Source organism: Trichechus manatus, unplaced genomic scaffold (assembly GCF_000243295.1).
Source record: "Trichechus manatus latirostris isolate Lorelei unplaced genomic scaffold, TriManLat1.0 scaffold00078, whole genome shotgun sequence".
NCBI classification, from domain to species: Eukaryota; Metazoa; Chordata; class Mammalia; order Sirenia; family Trichechidae; genus Trichechus; species Trichechus manatus.
This window is the reverse complement of record NW_004444014.1, coordinates 525,541-551,311: the sequence shown is the minus strand read 5'-3', so window position 1 is coordinate 551,311 and position 25,771 is coordinate 525,541. Positions and strand designations below refer to the sequence as shown.

Sequence of the window (25,771 nt, the reverse complement as noted above, 5' to 3'; positions counted from 1 at the left end):
TTAAACTTCTTTATTTAAGAAATCAAATATTTTCTCCAAGACAGATACAGAATCTTGCCTAATTTTCGTTACACCAAGCTATTATTACTTTATCCTGGAAATCACAGTCTTCATCATAAGAGGAAAATGATCCTTCAAAAAAGCTATAAAGTATTTCACAAATTCAGAAAAATACAACAAAAAATCCATGTTCCATCATCAAAATCAAAAATACTGACATCTTGCCATATTGGCTATGAATCGGTTTCCTTTTTATAAGGAAACCAGGCTTTAGAGATAGTCTCACAGGAGCTAGGATTTATATGCATTCAAATATTGGGGGTAGGAAAGAGGGAGAACAAACTTTGGGAATAAAAAAAGAACAAATGAATGTCAAAGGAATTACTGAACTCATATTATAAAAATGCTTTCCGCTGCCTTCTCAGTAGAACAGAAATTGTATTCTTTAAAACCAGGTCGAGAAAATAAAAAATAATAATTAGCTTGCTGGCTATAAGAATATTGCTATTTATGCTTTTATTCTACTTTTTTTCAAGTCACTAAGTCTTTGCTTTAAATAGCAAATGTATTCATTTCAGATTCAAAGCATATCCAATTCTCAATTTAACATAGGGCTTTTTGGTTTAACTGTGATTTTCAAAGACAAAACAGTGTATTTTTTTTGAAAATTAAAATTTCTTAGCAGTGAAAACATCTACATATTGAAAAGCAGATACCATATTTCACTGAATCCAAGGTGTCATTGATTGTAATTTAATTACGTACCACTAAGAAAGAAGAAACACCAAGCTACTGATTATCGTTGTTGTTAGCTGCCATCGAGTAGATTCTAACTAATGGCAAATACATTTTCTGCATATGTAACAAGGAAATATAACCAAAATGAACTGGCTAATGTATTCCCCTTTTAGATATAAGAAGAATCTTCCGAATCACTTTTCACTTAGCCATCAATGTATATGTCTTTCCACATGACACTCTATATGCCATCAGGAGCTTTAAAGAAACAGCATTTCTTAAAACTGTATTCCAGGGAGGTGAGGACAAAATGGAGGAGGAGCCATACGCTTCTGGTGTTCCCTCTTACAACAAAAGCTCACAAAAAAAAGTGAATCAATTATATGTGATAATCTAGAAGCCCTGAATATCAAAGGCAAAGTTGAGAAATCGGACTGAGTGGCAGGGGAGGGAGACATGGTTTGGAAGCAGTGAGCATTTGCTAGACCTGACCCAGTGGGAGCCGACATCCTTCGGGCCAGATCGGCTGCCATGCACAGTAAAGCAAGCACTGGCACTGGGGAAGCGTTTGCCACACCAGGAGAGCCCGACTGGCAGACAGTCTACTCGGGCCTCCAGAACCAGTGAAAAGCGGCGCTCAATCAGCAAAAGATAAGTACACGCGTCGGACCTATTACGTGGATCAAAAAACACCCGCTTTGGGAAAAACCTCTCTCCCATTTACCTCCCCCTTCCCCACTCTGCACCAGGTCCCGGCCAGCTTCAGTGATTGCCGAGTCCCCTGGGCCACAAGTAGGACCCGTCACAGCCCTGAGCCATTCTCCCGACCTTAGACAGGGAACAAATAAACAAATAGGAAAAAATAATCTGCCAGCTCTTCTAAACCCGGAACTCAGGGTAGGCACAGATCTTCTGCCTAGGCACAGGCATAAGGGGTCCACGGACTATGAATGCCTTTCACCCCTGCGTGGACCTATGTGGGCCCATTTCAACAGCGTAGGCCCTCATTACCACAGTACAACAGGATATATACCTGAAGCCTAACTTCATCTGTATCAGCTATACAGTGAAGTGGCAGGTTCGTAACATTTGACACTGCTCTGCCCAACAAGCAGGGTCCTCACCTATCCACAAGAGGGGCCTGAGTACTGGTGGCTCTATCCACACCACCTAGCCATCTGTGACAGGGGTCTAAGAATAAGTGATGCTTCCCAGTCCCTTACAGCCAACAGCAGTGATGCCCATGATCTGGCTGCAAAACCCACCCACCTATGCGCTGTAGGGAACAGGGAGAAGCTTTCCTCCCAGACACTCAGGGGCAGCTGTCAGCCCCCTGCCTTGTTCAGCACATGACCCACTACTGCAGCCAGATACCTGTGCCTACACCAACCGCCCCTGCCTATCTAGGTGAGAGCCTGCATCACATACTTGGTGACCGACTACCTGGACACCTGAGCTGCATCCATACAAGAAAAGTAAACAGACGCCTGGGCTCATATACCTAGTAACAGATCTAACCACCTGGTGATGGGATGTTAGAACTTCAAAGGTGACAATAATCAAACTAGCTCACAAAAGCAGCTAATTTGGGCATATCAAAACAAAACAAGAAGCCAGGACACCATAAGCGAACATAAAACTAATGCATACAATAACGTACTCATGGAATGGAGATAACAGTCAATATCAAATCACATAAACAGGCAGACCATGATGGCTTCAGCAACCTCCCAAAACAAAGAATCAAGAAATTTTCCAGAGGATAAGAATGTCTTATAATTACCAGAGGTAGAATACAAAACATTAACACACAGAACTCTTCAAGAGATCAGAAGATCACGCAAAACGCACAATCAGCCAAGGAACACATGGACAAAGCAACAGACGAACTCAAGAAAATTAAAGAACATAATGACAAATTTAACAGGCTGCAAGAATCTATAGAGAGACGGCAATCAGAAATCCAGAGGATTAACAATAAAATTTCAGAATTAAACAACTCAATAGAAAGTCATAGGAGCAGAATTAAAGCAACGGAAGTCACAATTAGTGAGACTGAAGATAAGGCACTTGACACCAACTTCTTTGAAGAAAAATCAGATAAAAGAATTTCAAAAAAATGAAGAAACCCTAAGAATGATGTGTGACTCTAACAAGAGGAATAATCTGCGAGCGACTGGAATACCAGAATGGGGGATAACAGAAAATATAGAGAGAATTGTTGAAGATTTGGTGACAGAAAACTTCTCTAGTATTGTGAAAGATGAGAAGATACCTATCAAAGATGCTCACCGAAACCCATATAAGGTAGATCCAAAAGAAAGTCACCAAGACATATTATAATCAAACTTGTCAAAACTAAACATAAACACAGAATTTTAAGAGTGGCTAGGTATAAACGAAAAGTCATCTACGAAGCAGAGTCAATAAGACTAAGCTAGGACTACTCAGCAGAAATCATGCAGGCAAGAAGGCAATGGGATGACAAATATAAAGCCTTGAAGGAAAAAAACTGCCAGCCAAAAATTACATATCCAGCAAAACTGTCCCCAAATATGATGATGAAAATTAGGGCATTTCCAGATAAACAGAAGTTTAGGGAATTTGCAAAACCAAACCAAAATTACAAGAAATACTAAAGGGAGTCTCCGGTTAGAAAATCAGTAACGTCAGATAACAACCCAAGACTAGAACACAGGACAGAGCAACCAAATATCAACCCAGATAGGGAAGTCACAAAAATAAATCAAAGCTGAAACACTGAAAATAGGGAAACAGAGACATGAATATGTAAAACATCACAACGTTAAAACAAAAAAGAGGGACTAAAAAATGTAGTCATAGATCTTTTATATGGAGAGAAAGCCAAGGCAATATAAAGAAATAAAAGAGTAGTTTAAACTTAGAAAAATAGGGGTATATATTAAGGTAACAAGAAAGTAAACTAACAATCCTACACATCAAAATAAAAGACAAGAAAAACATAAAGACTCAGCAAATACAAAATCTACTACAATGAAAAAGATGAGACAGAGAGTGGCAGAATGGGTTAGAAAAAACATGATCCATCTATATCCTGCCTACAAGAGACACACCTTAGACTTAAAGACACAAACAAACAAAAACTCAAAGGGTGGAAAAACATGCATCAAGCAAACAACACTCAAAAAAGAGCAGAAGTGGCAATATTAATCTCTGACAAAATAGACTTTAAAGTAAAATCCACCACAAAGGATATAAGGAAGGACACTATACAGTGATTAAAGGGTCAATACACCAGGAGGACATAACCATACTAAATATTTACGCATCCAACGACAGGGCTCTAAAATACATAAAACAAACTCTAACACATTAAAAAAAAGAGCTAGACAGCTCCACAATAATAGTAGGAGACTTCAACATACCACTTTCAGTGAAGGACAGAACATCCAGAAAAAAGCTCAATAAAGACACGGAAGAGCTAGATGCCATAAACAACCAACTTGATCTCGTAGACATATACAGAACACTCCACCAAACAGTAGCCAAGTATACTATCTTTTCCAATGCACATGGAACATTCTCCAGAATAGACCACATTTAGGCCATGAGGTGAGCCTTAAAAGAATCCAAAGTATTGAAATATTACAAAGCGCCTTTTCTGACCATAAAGCCATAGTAGAAACCAATAACAGAAAAAGCAAGGAAAAAAAAAATCTAACACGTGGAAACTGAAAAACACCTTGTTCAAAAACTACAGGGTTAAAGAAGAAATTAAAGATGGAATAAAGAAATTCACAGAATCAAATGAGAATAAAAACACATCCTACCAGAAACCTTTGGGACACAGCAAAAGCAGTGCTCAGAGGCCAATTTATAGCAATAAATGCACACATCCACAAGAAGAAAGGGCCAAAAGCAAAACATTAACTCTACAACTCAAAAGTAGAGAGCAGCAAAAGAAGCCCTTGGGCCCAGAAGAAAGGAAATAATAAGAATTAGAGCAGAATTAAATGAAATAGGGAATAGAAAAACAATTTAAAGAGTTAACATGACCAAAAGCTGGTTCTCTGAAAAGATCAACAAAATCGATAAACCACTGGCCAAAATGACAAAAGAAAAACAGGAGAGGAAGCAAATAACCCTAATAAAAAATGAGATGGCAATATCCCAACAGACCCAACTGAAATTAAAAGAATCATCACAGAACACTATGAAAAATTGTACTCCACAAATCTGAAAACCTAGAGGAAACAGACAAATTTCTAGAAACACACTACCTACCTAAACTAAAAGAAACAGAGGTAGAACAACTAAATAAACTCATAACAAAAGAAGAGATTAAAAAAGTAATGAAAAAACTCCCAACAAAAAAAAGCCCTGGCCCAGATGGTTTCACTGGAGAATTCTACCAAACTTTCAGAGAAGAGTTAACACCACCACTACTAAAGGTATTTCAGAGCATAGAAAAGGATGGAATACTCCAAAACTCATTCTATGAAGCTACCATAATCCTGATACCAAAACCAGGTAAAGACACCACAAAAAAAGGAAATTACAGACCTACATCCTTCATGAACACTGACGCAAAAATCCTCAACAAAATTCTAGCCAACAAAATTCAGCAACATATCAAAAGAATAATTCACCACGATCAAGTGGGATTTATACCAGGTATGCAGGGATGGTGCAACATTAGAAAAACAATGTAATCCATCACATAAGTAAAAGACAAGAACCACATGATCTTATAATCAATGCAGAAAAGGCATTTGACAAAGTCCAACACCCATTCATGATAAAAACTCTCAACAAAGTAGAAATTCCTCAACATAATTAAGGGCATTTATACAAAGCCAACAGCCAACATCATCCTAAATGGAGAGACTTTGAAAGCATTCCCCTTGAGAACGGGAACCAGACAAGGATGCCCTTTATCACCACTCTTATTCAACATTGTGCTGGAGGTCCTAGCCAGAGCAATTAGGCTAGAAAAAGAAATAAAGTCATCCAAATTGGTAGGGAAGAAGTAAAAGTATCTCTATTTGCAGATGATATGATCTTATACACAGAAAACCCCAAAGAATCCACAAGAAAACTACTGGAACTAATAGAAGATTTCAGCAAAGTTTCAGGATACAAGATAAACATACAAAAATCAGTTGGATTCCAGTACATCAAGTAAGAGAACTTTGAAGAGGAAATCACTAAATCATTACCATTTACTATATCCCCCAAGAAGATAAAATACTTGGGAATAAATCTAACCAGAGACGTAAAAGACCTATACAGTGAAAACTACAAGACACTACTGCAAGAAAGCAAGAGAGACCTGCATAAGTGGAAAAACATACCTTGCTCATGGATAGGAAGACTCAACATTGTGAACATGTCAGTTCTACCCAAAGCTATCTACAGATACGATGCAACCCCAATCCAAATTCCAACGCCATTTTTTAATGAGATGGAGAAACAAATCACCAACTTCATATGGAAAAGGAAGAGGCCCTCGATAAGTAAGCATTACTCAAGAAGAAGAACAAAGTGGTAGGCCTCACACTACCTGATTTTAGAACCTATTATACCGCCACGGTAGTCAAAACAGCCTGAACTGGTACAACAACAGATACACAGACCAATGGAACAGAATTGAGAATCCAGACGTAAATTCATCTACCTATGAGCAGCTAATACTTGAAAAAGGCCCACAGTCTGTTAACTGGGGAAAAGACAGCCTCTTTAACAAATGATGCTGGCATTAACTGGATATCCACCTGCAGAAAAATGAAACAAGACCCATACCTCACACTATGCACAAAAAAATGGATCAAAGACCTAAAAATTAAAATCTAAAACAATAAAGATCATAGAAGAAAAAATACAGACAATGCTAGAAGCCCCAATACATGGCATAAATATAATACAAAACATTACTTACAATGCACAAGCACAGAAGAGAGCTAGATAAATGGGAGCTCCTAAAAATCAAACACTTATGCTCATCAAAAGACTTCACCAAAAGAGTCAAAAGACAACCTACAGACTGGGAAAAAAAGTTTGGCTATGCAAATCCAATCAGTGCCTAATCTCTAAAATCTAAAAGATACTGCAAAATCTCAATAACAAAAAGACAAATAATGCAATTAAAAAATGGGCAAAAGATATGAACAGGAACTTCACCAAAGAAGACATTCAGGCGGCTAACAGACACATGAGGAAACACTCACTATTATTAGCCATTAGAGAAATGCAAATGAAAACTACAATGATATACCATCTTACCCCAAAAAACACAAAATAATAAATGTTGGAGAGGACGTGGACAGACCGTAACACTGTTGGTGGGAATGTAAAATAGTACAATCACTTTGGAAATCTATTTGGTGCTTCCTTAAAAAGCTAGAAACAGAAGTAACATAAGATCCAGCAATCTCACTCCTTGGAATATATTCTAGAGCAATAAGAGCCATCATACAAATAGATATATGCACACCGATGTTCACTGTAGCACTGTTCACAACAGCAAAACGATGGAAACAACCTAGTGGCCCACAAACGGATGAATGGATAAACAAATTATGTATATTCACACAACGGAATACTACACAATAATAAAGAACAACGATGAAGCCGTGAAACATCTTATAACATGGAGGAATCTGGAAGGCGTTATGCTGAGTGAATTTAGTCAGTTGCAAAAGGACAAATATTGTATGAGACCACTATTATAAGAACTCAAGAAAAGGTTTAAATACAGAAGAAAACATTCTTTGATGGTTACAAGGGTGGGGAGGGAGGGAGGAGGTATGCACTAACTAGTTAGTAGATGAGAATTATCTTAGGTGAAGGGAAGGACAGCACACACTACAGGGGAAGTCAGTACAACTGGACTAAACCAAAGCTAAGACATTTCCTGAATACAGCCAAATATTTGGAGGGACAGAGTAGCAGGGGTGGAGTTCTGGGGACCACGGTTTCAGGGGACATCTAGGTCAACTGGCAAAACAAAAAGTTTATTAAGAAAATGTTTTACTTTCCACTTTGGTGAGTGGCGTCTGGGGTCTTAAAAGCTATCGAGCGGCCATCTAAAATGCATCAATTCGTTCCAACCCACCTGGAGCAAAGGAGAATGAAGAACACCAAAGACACAAGGAAAATATTAGCCCAAGAGACAGAAAGGGCCACATAAACCAGACTTCATCAGCCCGAAACCAGAAGAACTAGATGGTGCCTGGCTACCACCAACGACCGCCCTGACAGGGAACACAACAGAGAGTCCCTGATGGAGCAGGAGAAAAGTGGGGTACAGAACTCAGATTCTAGTAAAAAGACCAGACTTAATGGTTTGACTGAGACTGGAGGGACCCCGGAAGACATGGCCCCCGGACTCTCTGTTAGCCCAAAACTAAAACCATTCCCAAGGCCATCTCTTCAGACAAAGATTAGACTGGACTATGGGACATAAAATGATACTCGTGAAGGGTGTGCTTCTTAGCTCAAGTAGATACAGGAGAGTAACTGCGTAGCTCCGGTCTGGAGGCAAGATGAGGAGGCACAGAGGATCAGGAGTTGGTTGAATGGACACAGGAAGTCCAGGGTGGAAAGGAGGAGTGTGCTGTCACAATATAGGGAGAGCAACTAGGGTCACATAACAATGTGTGAATAAATTTTTATACGAGAAACTTACTTGAATTGTAAACTTTCACATAAAGTACACTTTAAAAAAAAAACTGTATTCCACTCCTCTAACATCTCTCAGATTTTTTGCAAGTCATCAACAACTCATACAGCATGTGTAAATGCTGATATACTCTGGATCTTATGAGAATGTATCAGTGAAATGTTTTCAGACAACAGCCAGGATTCATACTCCTTCGTTAAAATTGTCTTTATATCTAGCAGTTGGTAGGTTCACAGTACAACCTAGTACAAATACTGAGGGGGTTAGTTAGTGCTTTGGGACAGAAGCCAACAATGACTGACTCTGCGTTAGCTATTCCAGAGGCAGTGTTCAACTGCCTAAATTTCCTATCTCTTAAGAGGACTGGAAAAGTGACAAGTTCAGAGCCATCCATGGTGGTGTTGCAGATCTTATACATGAAGATAACACCCCAAGCCATGACATGGTTGGTCCATTTGGAAAATTTTGTCGAACATGTGTTTATACACATCTGTAACCACCATGTTTTCTGTAGCAATGCCAGCAGGTTTAAGCAGAGCCTCTCACATTTCATACAGAGGCTCCATCATCAGTACAGTCACATGATACCAGACAGGTCTTCAGGGTGAGTTTGTAGACACCAAAAAGGCCTCCACAGTTAGATCTTTCTTCAAGGATAATGGGAGAGTTAAATAGCAATGAGAGTCAAAGTCAAATTCTGGTCAAAGAAAAGTAGATATGAAAAGGCCATGGAAAGTGCCCACAGAGCCATTTTATAATCTGTGATTTTGCCAGGCTTCTTTTGCCACTACATGTGGTCACCCATTGGCATCCTTCAGCTCCAAGTACAGATGCTTCTTCCCTCAGTTCAGATCTGTGTGCAATCCATCCAGATAAAAGACAGCTCCTGAGACTCCTGTTGCTGGTAACCAGGAACCTAAGAGGCAAAATGTCCCACCTGAGTTTTGATCATGGATGGGGCCATGTGAGCACTCCTCCCTGACCATATCTGTATCTACTCAGCCTCTGCAATTTCCCTTTCCATCCCCAGAGCACTGTCTTAGTTGATTTCAGCGTCAAGACATCTTTCAGAAAAAGTCAGTGGTGCGGGGTTGCTCAAGCCTTGCAAAATTCATGAAACAAGTATTCTAGGTCTCTAAGTCCACAGGCTGTGTATAAGACGAATGAGAATCCCAACAACTATGCAACACAGAGAAGTCAGATCCCTTTGACTGCAATGGTCTGCCTGGTCTTCATTTTGCGGTTCAATTATAAGAACTTGACTGTGGTAGAGCCCACAGTCCTAGACTGTGTTGTCTGACTTGTTTAGCTGCTCAAAGCTGTTGCTTACGTACTTATTCCAGAGTATGTTTCATGCTCAGCAGGATGCTAAACAGCTTCCTCATCTCCTTTCTCAATGGTCACAATGGTGTCTGCTTTGCTGAAATGGCAACTTGGCAAACTGACGGGGTCACTGTTCTCATAGCACTTCAACTCCAACAAATATACCTCCACTTTGTAGTCTTGACAAACAGGTCATTTGCCACTCCTTTTGTGATAATGGCTTTGCTGCCCTTCTACACAGTGATTATCAATTTAGTAACTTATCTGAAGCCTCAGTGGAGAACAATACATAGTCCAGGTCAACAATTAAGTGTTATTTTAAGATTTGACTAACAGGATCTAAAGAGTCCAGAGCTATCTATTAAAACAGGAAAAGGCTGTATTCATCCACATTGCATATATCTCAGCTGTGGAAGCCCATATACCACTTCAATGGGTTGTCAATCAACTATCATTGCATCCTCCCCGCAAAGTGTGTGCTTCATCAAGGCCCAAGTTTAGAATTCTTGATCTGTTTCTGGTCATTCTCAGCAGCCTCTGCCTTTCACCATCTCATCCACAACTCAGGCCCAACTAATCCAGACAGCCACCACAACGTGCTGCCCTACATATGCAAGTGCCCAAGTCCTGCCTTGCTACTATGCCACTTGATATAGTCCCAAAAATCTTTCATGGCTTCCTTGCTTTCTGGCACAAAATGTTCCAGGTTCATCTTTTTCATCTGCCCCAGACCTGGAATCAGCCATTTATCCAAGAAGCCATGAATCCCTCTAGTGGAAAATGGTATTAAATCTGGATGCTAGGACTTTTCATTGGTACTGAGTTGTCAGTGCTTCTAGGTCACATCAGTGCTTATACTAAACTTACATGCAAGCCTGGTGAAAAAAAAGTAACTTACAGGCAAAGGAAACAGCTTTCCATTTACTTTTATACACAGGCTATTGGGATAGTTATCTTCTTGAGGGCAACTTGTCTCTGCCAGGCAAAGTCTGTATTAAAAAAAAAAAAATTCTTAAATAGTGTGCTCAAACATGCTTATGTATTTTAAAATGCAAGACAATGCACACGTTATTTAGAAAACGTAAAATTAAGTACCCGAAAACTTCAAACTCACCTCAGCTGAACTTGGACTGTATAATCTCTCCTTCCACCTGGCAAAAAATCCCTTTTGGGAAGAGAAAGACATTAGGTTAAGAAAGTGCAATGAGAATTCACAGCAACACTCTCACCAGAAAAAGCATATTCCTATTTTTATTATTAATCTTTAAAAGGTGAATATTCGCCTACCAGTAGCAACCAACAGCACAAGCCTTACTCAAAACACTGTAGTGATAACCTCCATTTGCTTAACTTCTAAGGTATTTTTAATTCACAGAAACTTTCATGATGCAACATTTATTTCATTAGGCACCTAATGTCAAACATAGATTTGGTTAACTTGGAAAAAGGAGCACCCCTAGGTTCTAAAAGAGTTTAGTAAATCAATCTGTTTGCTTATAGTGGTTCTTAACTTTGGTTGAACATTCTAATCACCTGAGGACTGTTTTAATACAGAGCCCCATTCACCAGATATTCTTATTGGAGTATGCCCTAAGCAGTCATAGTTTTTAAAATTGCTCTGGTGATTTCAATAGAGTCAGGATTAAGAAGTATGGCCTAGAGTCTCAAATCTTCTCTATACCATGGGCAACTTCATAATTATGCATCCACTTACGGATACAGAACCTCTTATAATTTCTAGTAAGAACCCAATAGAGTCCATATAAACTATCTTTGGCTACAAATGCAGAATCTCAGGCCCCAGATCCAACGTGCATATTAACAATAACAGGATCCCTAGGTGATTTGTATGCGTATTACAGTTTACGAAGTATTGTCCTAGCAAAAAGATGGAAACAGTCTAAGTGTCCATCAACAGATGAATGGATAAACAAATTATGGTACATACACACAGTGGAATACTACACAACAATAAAGAACAATGATGAATCCACAAAACATCTCACAACATGGATAAACCTGGAGGGCATTATACTGAGTGAAATAAGTCAATCACAAAAGGACAAATACTGTATGAGACCACTATTATAGAAACTCAAGAGAAGGTTTACACACAGAAAGAAACAATCTTTGATGGTTAGAAGGGGGAGGGAATCATTAACTAGATAGTAGATAAGCATTAACTTTGGAGAAGGGAAAGACAGTGCACAATATAGGGGAAGTCAGCACAACTTCACGAAGGCAAAGTCACAGAAGTTTCACAGACACATCCTAACACCCTGAGGGACTGCATTACTGGGGCTGATGGGGACCATGGTCGCGGGGGTCATTTAGGTCAACTGGCATAACAAAGTTCATAAAGAAAATGTTCTACATTCTACTTTGGTGAGTAGCATCTGGGGTCTTAAAAGCTTGTGAGCGGCCATCTAAGATACATCTACTGGTCCTGTCCAGTCCCGTCCAGAGCAAAGGAGAATGAAGAAAACCAAAGACACATGGGAAATACTAGTCTAGAGGACTAATGGACCACAAGTACCACAGCCTCCACCGTGCCCGGCTACCACCACCTACCTGTCTAACAGGGATCACATCAGAGGGTCCCAGAAAGAGCAGGAGAAAAACGTAGAACAAAATTCAAATTCACCAAAAAAAAAAAAAAAAAGACCAGACTTACTGGTCTGACACAGACTAGAGGAACTCCCGAGACTACAGCCCCTGGACACTCTTTTAACTCAGAACTGAAGTCACTCCCAAAGTTTACCCTTCAGCCAAAGATTAGACAGGTCTATAAAACAAACAATAACACACATGAGGAACATGCTTCTTAGTTCAATCATGTATATGAGACCAAAAAGGCACCATCTGCCCAAAAGCAATGACGAGAAGGCAAGAAGGGACAGGAATAATGGACAGAAGGAAACGGGGAATTGGGGTATGGAAGGGGAGAGTGATGACACATTGCAGGGATTGCAACCAATGTCACAAAACAATCTGTGTATAAATTGTTGAATGAGAAACTAATTTGCTCTGTCAAATTTCACCTAAAACACAATTAAAAAAAAAAAAAAGTATTGTCCTTAGTCATCATCGTAAATCCATACATCTTGGGCTTTGTCAGAGAGAAGATCATTAGAGATTAGTGCTTTTTTGAGACACTTGAAGAAGTACGTTTCTAACTTGCTCTAACTGGATCAGTATTCTCACTGTCTCCAACGTTCACTGGAAGGCAGTAAAAATGTAGAACAAAATTCAATCTCACAAAAAAAAAGATCAGACTTGCTGCTCTGACAGAGACTGGAGAAACCCTGAGAGTACGGCCCCCATACTCTTTTAACTCAGTACTGAAGTCACTCCTGAGGTTCACCGTTCAGCCAAAGATTAGACAGGCCCATAAAACAAAACGAGACTAAATGGGCACACCAGCCCAGGGGCAAGGACGAGAAGGCAGGAAGGGACAGGAAAGCTGGTAATGGGGAGCCCAATGCAGAGAACGGGAGAGTGCTGACATGTCGTGGAGTTGGCAACCAATGTCACAAAACAGTATGTGCCTTAACTGTTTAAAGAGAAACTAATCTGCTCTGTAAACCTTCATCTAAAGTACAATTAAAAAAAAAATGTTTAGATCTTGAAAGTGACATAAAGGAAGAATCAATAGAGTGTTACAAACTCATGGGATACAGCAGACGAAAAAGAGTGGGTAAAACAAAGGGGCCTCTGACCAAGGAGATCCCAATGCCGTTAACTAAAGTGGGGAACATAGGAAGAAATACACCAAACAAAAATTTGAGGCCAGTTTAGTTTTTAACATTGAACCACTGGTGCCTGGAACACAGTCTGGACCATAGTATATATTCAATAAATACGTGCTGAATAAAGGAATAAATGAAAGAACAAAAGGCAAACATGCAGGATTAGGGGAAGGCAAATTCAATTTTGGATGTCTGATGTACTTGTGGGCATTTAGGAGAGCCTCCAGAGGGACATGTTGGTGATTTTGCAGCTTCCAGTACAAAAACAACAAAACATTCATGGCTATAATCACCGAGTACAGAGAAGACAATTACAGACCTGGGAACATGTTAGAGAAGCCAGTGTGAGAGACTGAGAGAGGACAATTAGAGAGGTAATGGTACCAAATGGAGGGAGTAGTGCTAAAGCCAAGAACAGAGTTAAACCAGGGCTTCAGACCAGTTGGAACAGGTTCAGTCTTGGCCAACAAAGCAAAACCAGATGAGATTTGAATTTTTAAAAGCTGGGTGACCTGAAACAATAACCAGAACTGGAAAAACGAGGGGTCAAAGCCCTGGAACAGGAGACTTGGAAGAGGCATAATGAGCCCTTTCAGGAGCCTGATGTGAGGCTGGATTATTAGCAGGACTGTGGAGAGCAACACACATTCAAAGCAGTGCGGTCGACTGCCATCTTTGAGCAGGGCACCACTGTTTCTGACTGGTCAAAATTCGACTCTGCTCAAAATCAGACAGGCAAGAAATTTGGTTGCTATGCAATGTGTATGCTGCCACTGTTTTCTAAGAGTGAGATTAGGTTTCTAGCAGGGCTTCAACCCATAATTTTCCCCATGCTGGTTCACTCAAATTTTAAAAACTGGGGTCTGTTCCGGTTTCACTTCCTTGGCCACAACCGAAGCTGGAAGAACCGGTTCAAGGCCAAGTCAAACCCACAGATCAATCTTCACTAGATGTAATAAAAAGGACACAAATGCCTAACCTGAATCTATTCAAGCCTCTAGATCTTACTACCATTGCAGGCAAAGGGCAGGAGCTACATACAGAGCAAGAGTTCTCAAATTTGCTACAAACTGGAAACAGCTGGTGATCTTTAAAAACTACTAATGTTTGGGCTCCATTCTCAAAGATGCTAGTTTAACTGGTATGGGGTGAAATGTAGGTATCTGGATTTTTAAAAGCTCTCCAGTTGACTGCAATATGCAGCAAGGTTTGAGAACCACTGGGACAGTGAAAGCTATATGACACCAAAAAAAGCCATCAGTCAAATCCAAAATGTACAGTATGCTACAGAGTCAAAAAAGTGGGAAGAAGTGTTATAAAATGGAAGTCTTATGAGAGGAATCAGAGCTCACTGGACAAGTGGTTGATTCCAGGGCTGGGGCGGGGAAAACACAAATGAGACTGGAGCACTTTGTGGTGCCAAAAAGTAAAGAAGTGCTCAAAAAAGGACAGAGACATGTCGAAAGGACACAGAAGCCAACGTGAGAGAGCTCTCAATGGCCAAAGCTAGAACAACTGGAGTAACAAAATACTCTAACACTGGATTATAATCTGTAGAGTATCCATGAGCCGCACTCATAAAAGCAAATAACTGAATAAATGAGAGAGAAGGATAGCTCTTCCTTATAAAAGAATAACTCCAATTTATAAATATAAGAAAAAGAGAAATTTACCATTGGAACACCACACAGTGATAACTGTTGCAGGCAAGATCCAAGGATGTACGCTTAATTAGTGGATGAAACTTTGAGGAGAAACAGAATATATGCCTCGTCTCAAAGTATCTCCCTCAAGATATTTATTAATAACAAAGGAAAACACAGTAACTTTACAGGGCTGAAATCTGGCAGATACCACCTTAACCAAGTGATCAAGGTTAACAAGGTATATCAATTTATTATGTAGCCCCTGATATGATACACTAAAAAGCGCATAGAGCTTCTGTGGTATTCTTGCCAAAAATGCATAACCTCAAATCTAATCATAAGAAAACACCAGACAACCCCAAACTGAGGAACATTCTATAAATAACTGACCAGTATTCTTCAAAAGGAGCCCTGGAGGCGCAATGGTTAAGCGTTCAGCTGCTAACTAAATGGTCGGCAGCTCAAGTCCATCAGCTGCTCCTTGGAAACCCTATGGGGGAGTTCTTCATAAGTGTCAGAAGTCATGAAAGACAAAGAAAGACTAACGAACTGTCACAGACTGAAGAAGACTAACATGACATTAACAATTAAATATGATATGGGAATACAAGATTGAAACCTGGAACAGAAGAAGGTCATTAGCAGTAAAACCATTAAAATCCAAATAAAGTCTATAGTTTATAGTATTATACCAATGATACTTTCTTGGTTTTGATAATTGTATTATGGTTATGCAGGATGTTAATATTAAGTAAAGTAAGGTGAAGAATATATGTACTATTTTTACAACTAAGTTTACAAATAAACCTAAAATTATTTCAAAATTAAAAGTTTAAAAAAAAATCTTGGGAGACACGTCAAAAGTAATACAGAGGCCTTGTTTGAACCCTAACACAACTAAGAAAATATGTACTGGATATTAAATTATATTAAGGAATTTTTTTTAGTGTAATTATGTTAAAAAATTAAGAAATCTCAAAGTATTTCTAGGTGAAATTATATGGTATCAGTGATTTGATTTAAAATATTTCAGGAAATAAAAGGGGGAGAGGTAAGATACAGATGTCAAAATGTTGATAATTACTGAAGTGATGTAATAGGTATCAAACCCTTATTTCTATTAGAGAAGTAGAGCAGCCCCCTTTATCTGTGGTTCCACTCTCCACAGTTACCCATGGTCAACCCCACTCCGAAAATGTTAAATGAGTAGTGTGAGGAAATCTAGCACCTTCTCACTGCATCCCGCCTGGGGACCCCATTCAGATAACTTTTGTTACAGTATATTGTTATAACTGTTCTATTTTATTATTAGTTATTGTTATCAATCTCTTACTGTGCCTAATTTTTAAATTAAACTTTATCACAGGTATGTATGTATAGGTCAAAACATAACACACATAGGGTTCAGTACTGTCCGTGGCTTCAGGCATCCACGGGGAGTCTTGGAACATATCCCCTGCAGATAAGGTGAGGCTACTGTATTGGTAGATTTTTATCATTGGATTACAAAACTCTGAACAGGATGGGGTTTGAATATACATGTGTGTGTGTTTTCTTTTCTTTTGGAGGGAGGACTGCAAACACCATTATTTTCACGATTAAAATTTTTAATTGAAAATAATTCATTTTAATCATTTTTTTGAATATACGTTCATATAGTTCAAATTTCAAAAAGACACAAAAAAGGATATAAAATGAAAAGATTCCTCCAACTCTGCATCCAGCCACCCAGTCCCCCTCTCCAGAGGCAGCTAATCCTATCTGTCCAGAGGAATTTTAGGCACTTAATTAAGCACAGAGCCTGCTCTCCCTCCCCCGCTTTTTTTAAGGCAACTGCTAGCACAGTATCCACAATTCTGTGCCTTCCTTTGTTTACTTAAAAACGTATGTTAAAGTCTGTGTCTTGAAATGTTCTGCATCCCACTTTGGTAAGTGGCATCTGGGGTCTTAAAAGCTTTCAAGTGGCCATCTAAGATAATACCTCAATTGGTCCCAACATGCTTGGAGCAAAGGAGAATGAAGAACAGCAAAGACACAAGGAAAATATTAGCCCAAGAGACAAAAGGGCCATATAAACCAGAGATTTCATCAGCCTGAGACCAGAAGAACTAGATGGTGCCCAGCTACCACCAATGACTGCTCTGACAGGGAACAGAACAGAGTCCCTGATGGAACAGAAGAAAAGTGTGGAACAGAACTCAAATTCACATAAAAAGACCAGACTTAATGGTCTGACTGAGACTGGAGGAACCCCTGAAGCCATGGCTCCTGGACGCAGTGTTAACCCAGAACCAAAACCATTCCTGAAGCCCACTCTTCAGACAAAGATTAGACTGGACTATAAAACATAAAATAATACTCATGAAAAGTGTGCATCTTAGTTCAAGCAGATACATGAGACCAAAGTGGGGGATCCTAACCGGAGGCAGGATGAGAAGGCAGGAACGGACAGGAGCTGCTTGGACGGACACAGGAAACCCTGGGTGGAAAGGGGGAGTGTGCTGTCACATTGTAGGGATTGCAACTAGTGTCACATGACAATATGTGTATAAAATTTTGTGTGAGAGATTAACTTGAGTTGTAAACTTTCGCCTAAATTACAATTAAAAAAAAACAAATTTGTGTCTTGAAATCTACTTACTTTAAATAATCCCCTTCCTTCAAAGGCCCACCCCAGTGAAACTTTCTCAGACCACAAAGGTTAACAGTGATCGCTTTCTCCCATATAGCAGCTGTTGTTTGTCAGAACTGAATTAGTTCATCACCTTGCAATGCCAATGATCATTTTATACACATGAGCTGGCTCACTAACACGATGGCAAGCAACCTGTAGAAAGGGATCATGTTATGTAACATAGTGCTTTTTACCTAATAAACACTTAGTAAATGCTGGTATCAAGCAAGGAATCATCACTGAATAACAAACAAAACTAAAGGCTGGGGATATGATATAAGGTAAAATATAACTTTTCATTTATTCTATTTTAGTTATTTATTTGCTGGTTGGTTTATTACTATCTCCAAGATTGCACATACTTCCAATTTAGAAAAACTCATTGTAACGTCTTGCCGCTGGTGGAAATGAACACCACCAAACTACAAGCCAGTCTATTTACGCATTATTCTGAGAGCTCAGATTTTGCAGGGTCAGATTATTAAATCATTTAAAGCTTTTGCTGAATGCCACTTATTTTAATAAAAGTGATATGATTAGTCAAAGAATCTAAAGTTGGGTCCCCAGACTCATCTACACAACAATAATGCATCTTCACCATGTTAGTCGGTGTTGAGTTGCTCAGTTCATAAATTTGATCTACTATCTTGAGATTGACAACACATGAACACACTAAAGACTCTGAGAAGACCTGCTATAAAGAACTTATGCAATTATGTTGAATACAGAATTTCCCAAACTTATTTAACTGAAGTACCCATCTTTTGTTTCAAAACTCAACATCTCAGAGAAGAGGAATGTTCTAATAAACAGGTGAAAGGAGGCGAAAGGTCTTTAATTTGCTCAACTCTTTGCTCTCCTTTTAATTCTCCAATCCTAGAAAATCATTTAACTTCCAAGAGCCTCAGTTTTCTTATGATGGATCATATAAGAATGCCATTTTAAAGAATCATATAAACGCTATATTATTAACACCAACGATGACTATATTTATAATTACAAAAGCATTCACTACAGGTTTTCTTTTCTCTTACATCTTAGTTCATTTGTTGTTTAAAAATGAGTATACTTTTTTTCTATTTTTCTAAATGGCAAGGCTAAGAGTATTTTTCAGAATTGCTTTCAGGTTTCTACTGATTTTTTGGTTGGGGTGACTAACACCTCCATTTTGCCCACAACAGTCTCAGTTTATGCCTCTTATCCCAGCATAATTATTAGTAATATCTACTTTCACTCTCAAATATACCTCGATTTGGATGATAAAGTTTATGGTCACCCTGTCTCTGGATGACTTCACAAATTCCTTTTTATATTGCTATATTTGGAAAGGAGACCTGATGGAGCAGTGGTTAAAAGAGAAGCCACTAACCAAAAGATCGGCAGTTTGAATCCTTGGAAACCCTATGGGACAGTTTTACTCTGTCTTATAGGGTCACTATGAGTCAGACTCAACGGCAATGGTTTTGTTTTTTTTTTGGTTATATTTGGAATACAATTTTCATTTTAAAAAACCATTACCAAATGTGACAAAAAGTAACTGAGAAGATACTCTAAGATTTTATTCAAAGGGTAAATATTTTTTCTAATACACAGTATGCATTAAATACTTGGTTAACATTAGTCGAAGTATACTGCCCTTACTTAAGAAGAAACAGTCTACATTCATGGAGAAGTATATTCCAAACAGTCATCTTACCTAGAAATGCATATCTCTCTAACTTGTTGAGGTGTCAGAGCAAAAATAAAAAACTTCTCTTGAAATCGCTGAATACTGCTTTGAACTGAAGAGAAAAAATGAAAGATAATATTTCAATAAAAATCTAAGGATGTAGGTATTTGCAATAACCAAGCACTTCTAATAACGAGCCAAATTCTGAAACTTTTATGGTTGAATATTCCAAAACAAAAAAAATATTAAATTGCATTAGTTTGGAATCGTAAGAACAAAATCACTTCTAAGTTTTAATTTTAAGCACTTACTATTCTTTATTCTAAGATGCTAACTATAATATAGTCAAAATGTAGCAAAATCACATTTCATCCTTGACTATATATAGCATCACCTACTGAAAAATCTGAGGAAGTCAAAAATTCTTCCCAGAAGAACTCTATCCAAGTATCCGAGTTTTTTTGTTTCTTTGTTCTGTTTTGGTTTGAGTGCTTTATATCCAATTACACAGAGCATTCATATAAAAGAAAAATTAAAACTTCAAAACTTTTAAGTTGATAGTTATTCAGATACACAATAATTAGTTGCATTTTTTAAATAAGTTTACCTAGTTAAAAAAGATTACTTAGTAAAGTCACCCTTCTTACTTATCTGTATTATTAAAAACTGAAATATATTTGACTTCACAAAGAACTGAAACTAATTTTACTACATTATTCAATGATGTTCTAGTGCTCATTAAAACAAAACAGAACAAAATTTAAAAGCTAATACAAAGGCCTCAATTCTTCTACCTTCCAGTGAGTACTGTTAACACCACCCAAGAAAAATCAGAACAGCCCTCACATGTTATTGCCCAGTTTTCCTGCATGCATGAGGACACCAGTTGAATATCCAACGTCAGAGGGCTTCAACCCGTATGTTACACCACATTAGGAAAAATATTAACTTCCTGAGTAAAACACTCTTCTCTTTAAGCATAGGTAGTTTACTGCAGCAATTATGCTCCTAGAAATCATGTCATAAAGCAGTTCATATTTTCCCAGAAAATTTTTTAAAAAGGGGTGGAAAGGGATGCTGTTTATGATAGATGTCTTCAAAATTAAACATAACTATATGTCATAAACACACTGTAAGGCATAAACACAAAAACATAACTAAAGTAGTAAGTCTCTCCATTTCCTCAATTCATATTCAATCCTCAATCTTTCCTTTATTGTGCAGGTCCCACTTTCCACACTCTATCTAATATAGGAAGAAAACAAGTACCAAAATAGTATGTACAGTATGATTGATTCTAATGAGAAAATTAAAGAACTGACACCTGCTTCAAACTATAACCATGTAACCTGTATCAACCTAGGAGTCCCTGGGTGGCACAAATGGTTAAATGCTTGACTACTGACCGGAATGTTGGCAGTTCAAACCCACCCAGAGGTGCCTCGGGAGAAACAGCTGGTGATATTTCCAAAAGGTCACAGCCTTGAAAACCCTATGGAGTACAGTTCCAGTCTGCAACACACAGGGTCTCCAGAAGCCAGAATGGACTCAATGGAAGCTGGTTAGGTCTTTTGGTTGCTATCAACCTTGACATCCCATCCTAAACAACCGTTAACACTAGACAGAATATATGAGGCACAGGTGATGAGACAAAACAGGCAGCCTCACAAGCCTGCAACTCCTGAGAAAAGGGAAACCACATGAAGGGAGCTCCACAATCACCCCGGTTTTTCACCAGCAACAATTTCCCAAATGCATTACCATAGAGTCCAAGCAGAGCATATCAGTCCCACAGAGCTGAGAAGGCAGAGAAGAGTACAGAATAGGTGAAGTGGCTAGAATCTGTAGGTAGAGGGACCAAGTAAGGAATAAGCTACGGAGGGGGCACACTAGCCCTCAATCTGAGGGTCCACATACTAGACCCTGGCTGAGGCTAGGCTGCCCATGTACATGGAGAGACTGCCTGAGGGCTAACAAAGAATGGCTGCTACAGGGTTGAGAACAAGGCAGAAATATTAGCGGTTGGGCAGTGGTGGGGAACAATGGAGTTCCAGTCTGGCCAGGGTAATCTCACTATTGTTGTTAGCTGCCATAAATGAAGGGAGAAAAAAAAAAAAAACAAAAAACCCAGTGCCGTAGAGTCAATTCCAACTCATAGCGACCCTACAGGACAGAGTAGAACTGCTCCATAGGGTTTCCAAAGAGCGCCTGGTGGATTCGAACTGCCAACCTTTTGGTTAGCAGCCGTAGCACTTAACCACTATGCCACCTACTTTAAACTCCTGCATCAGAAGAAATGCCTGGTGATCTGTTTTCAAAAGGTCACAGCCTTGAAAACCCTTTGGAACACAGTCCAAGGCCAACCCAGATTCAAGGACATGAATCATGATACATATAACTTTATTTAAGTTCTTCCCTTTTTCAACAATACTTCATATGTAGATTCTATTTTCTAAAGATGGCCACAACAGTATCTCCCATTCACACAGAAGCAATCTGAGTTCTAAGCTATAAGAAGAAAGCTTGAATGATGTGAATTAACAGTTTTGTATCAGACTTCAGTCAAGGTTGCCAATATTTTTTTTTAATATTTAAAACATTTGGCATTAATGCCTCTATTTTATAATATTAACAATAAATCACTAGTCAACAGTTGAGAGTTTCTTGCTTTACTTTACACCCTTGTCCAGAAGGAACTGATTTGTCTAACACTTACCTAAACTTGTGGGCTTGATGAGAACATCAAGGATGTCATAAAAGGGCAGGTTTTTTAACTGCACATCAGGATGGACAGGAGGGATTGGGGGAGATGGCTGCTGCATCTCAAATGTAGGCTTAGTATCTTGAAGCAGCACAGAACCAACAGGAGAGGACGGTGAGTGAGGTGTAACTGAAGTGGAAGGCAATGAACGGATTCCAGCCACAGCCAAGTCCGGTTCTACAGGTGATGAGCTACCATCCAAACTGAAAACCGATGATTTTATTGTGGATAAATCAGAAAGTCCTTCAAGAGTCCGTGGGTATCGGCGTCTATACAATTCTCTGATTTTAATCTGAACCGCAGGGCTGCAGCCACTCTTCAGTAAATGCAGCGCCCTCATCAGGAGGTCATGCTTGCGTCCACTTTTATTCCGTCCAGCAAAGCCTAGTAACACTTGTAGTTCAGAAACCCTAAAACTAGAAACCATATTCTAAAAGAAAAGAAAAGAAAAGGACATAAGCCAATAGTTACCTTCAATCATAGAAAAATCCTAACTCACTGAATCATAAACATAAAAACGGTTGAAATGGCAAATGTTTCGTTTTATACATATACATATATATACATATACTGCCACGATAAAATCAAAAACAATGAAAATTTTTAAATCCTATATAAAATATACCATAAAATCTCCTTTTTCCAGCGTTCTATCAACAGGCATGTGCTAGTAAACAGCATTTTACCCATTCATAAGACCACACTTCCACCCAAAAAATTACACTCATTTTTGTAAATTACAATGTTAATTACATTTAGCTGTATTCTTAATTTTTGTAATCTATAGTCTATTGGTATCTATTAAATAACTCATCATCTGATTATGCTCAAGCGTAAGCTCATGACTCATACTTGTTTTATGACCGTGAAATCTCAATGAACAATGAAAATATTTCGACTTTCAAAGCTGAGCCCTACCAATATACAATGTCATGTTTGTTACAGAAATATCACCAATTAACCAAACAAATAATCAGATTTATGTCACATGCATAACTTCTGATGCCTAGTAATAAATCTACCAAAATCAAGACAGAATTTTGATCCAAAATCCAACAAATTTTCACTCCAACTCAAACATCAAAGAACAGACAACATAATAAGAAAACAAGGATATTTTAAAATATTAAAGCTAAAAATCATGTATATCTCATTTGCAGTCAGGCAAACTTTTAAAACAACTGAAATTCCCAGCTGAGTATCCATATGAGAAAGAGACCTTTGAAGAGCAAGGAAATGAGCGGTTATAAATCTTAAAGGGCAAGATCCCCTCCAAGCCACTCTACTGATCTGTAGGGTATCAAACTAAGGTTACCAGCAGTTCTTATTTCACATCTCACCCTCCATTTATTCAATAAAACCTACTAAATACTTATACACACTTGATGCCTCATGAATCCCCCTGCTTGGTGACTGACAGTCAACTGTGAATTTGGAAGTAAACCATACTTGGGTCAGATTTACCTGTACTGCCACACAAGCACCATCTTATCAAGAAAGAAGAGTAAACGGGAAGTCAGCACAACTGGACTAAACCAAAGCTAAGACATGTCCTGAATACAACCACACACTTCAAGGGACAGAGTAGCAGGGACGGGGCTCTGGGGACCATGGTTTCAGGGGACATCTAGGTCAACTGGCATAACGAAGTTTTTTTAAGAAAATGTTCCACATCCCACTTTGGTGAGTGGTGTCTGGGGTCTTAAAAGCTAGTGAGCAGCCATCTAAGATGCATCAATTGATCCCAACCCACCTGGAGTAAAGGAGAATGAAGAACACCATAGACACAAGGCAAGTATTAACTCAAGAGACAGAAAGGGCCACATAAACCAGAGATTTCATCACCCTGAGACCAGAGCTAGATGGTGCCTGTCTACCACAATGACGGTTCTGACAGGGAACATAACAGAGTCCTTGATGGAGCAGGAGAAAATTGGGGTGCAGAACTCAAATTCTAGTAAAAAGACCAGACTTAATGCTTTGATTGAGACTGGAGCAACCTCGGAAGACATGGCCCCCAGACCCTCTGTTAGCTCAAAACTAAAACCATTTCAAGGCCAATCTTCAGACAAAGATTAGACTGGATTATGGACATGATACTCATGAAGGGTGTGCTTCTTAGCTCAAGTAGATATGAGACTAAATGGGCAGCTCCTGTCCAGAGGCGAGATGAGAAGGCAGAGAGGGTCAGGAGCTGGTTGGAGGGGCACGGGAAATCCAGGGTGGAAAGGAAGAGTGTGCTGTCACAATACAGGAAGAGCAACTAGGGTCAGATAACAACGTATGTATAAATTTTTGTATGAGACACTAACTCAAATTGAAAACTTTCACTTAAAGCACAACAATTTAAAAAAAAAAAAAAAAGAAAGAAAGAAGAGTAAGACCTGGAGCTGACTCAAAGCATTTTCAGACAAACCTACTCTAAGGAAAGCAATCAAGGCGGCTTCAGAATTTTCCTTCCCTTCTTGCTACTATGGCTTGGGGTTTCCCTGCCTCTCCTCAGCGCTGTACACTCCACAGCTGCCTGGGAATCCGTCTCAACCAGCTCTCCACCTCAGCATAGTGCCAACGCAAGGCAGTGCCTGCAGCTGGCACTGCCTCGTAGTAATTCTTCTGTTCTGCACTTTTATGTCTTAACAGTAGTCCAGAAGCAATTGTTCCATGTCTTTTAAACAGATATTGAGACTAACACTTGATAGTTTTCTAAAATGCAAACAAATTTAAATATGCCAAAGTAATCAATATATACATGCTGTACTGTAATTCTACTCCAGTCACTTATATATCTTCAAGTTTCATACTGTACAAGTCAGAGGAAATAAAGTTGTGATCCCAGCAGTCATTTTACACTCTGAATCAGCATTGCCTGATAAATATAATGTGAGCTACAACATATTTAATTCTAAATGTTCTAGCAGCCACATTAAAATAGCAAATTTTAAATTAATTTAATTTTAACAATATATTTTATTTAACCTAATAAAAAATTATTTCCTCAGGTAACTAACATATTTTTCAAAGGTCAATGGTTTCTTGGTGTGTGCTGAGTCTTAGCTACCCAGAGTGTACTTTATATTTAGAGTACATCTCAATTCAAACTAACCACATTTTGAATGGTTGAGCCGCATGTGGCTACCATACCGGACAGTGCACCTCTAAATCATACTCTAATAGCAACATATATCACAATGCCATGGTCATTATATTTTAACTTGCTTCATATCCTCCATGTGTAAGAGGAAGGTATTATTTTTATTTATCTTAACCCTATGCTGTGGACAACAAAGATGGCAAAAAAAAATTTTTTTTTGGGGGGCCTATCTCATGACATACCACTTATAGTTATTCTATTACTCAAGTTCTTATGCAAAAAAAGGACTGATAACTTTTTCAGTAACTGTCTTCCCAAGTAAGGGGATGCAATGCACTATTCCCAAAGTCCTCAATCATAATAAATACTTCAATTGAGGTTTGCTTGTATTACAGTAGTATGAATAACACAATCATGGAAAACACTAATACCTGACTAGCTCAGAATTCACTACTTC

General features: G+C 38.7%; 1 protein-coding gene across 6 annotated transcripts in view; it reads right to left on the bottom strand.

The window, feature by feature from the left end:
* PIAS2 (protein inhibitor of activated STAT 2) overlaps positions 1-25,771 on the bottom strand; it is a 112,423-nt gene that overhangs the window by 46,377 nt on the left and 40,275 nt on the right. For all 6 annotated transcript variants that reach the window (XM_004380877.2, XM_023735375.1, XM_023735378.1 and 3 more), the window contains exons 2-5: positions 22,179-22,653; positions 19,490-19,574; positions 10,839-10,889; positions 10,623-10,713 (exon numbers count right to left, since the gene is read on the bottom strand). In XM_004380877.2, the coding sequence (XP_004380934.1) occupies positions 10,623-10,713; positions 10,839-10,889; positions 19,490-19,574; positions 22,179-22,653 (702 nt within the window). The remainder of the gene's footprint in view (positions 1-10,622; positions 10,714-10,838; positions 10,890-19,489; positions 19,575-22,178; positions 22,654-25,771) is intronic.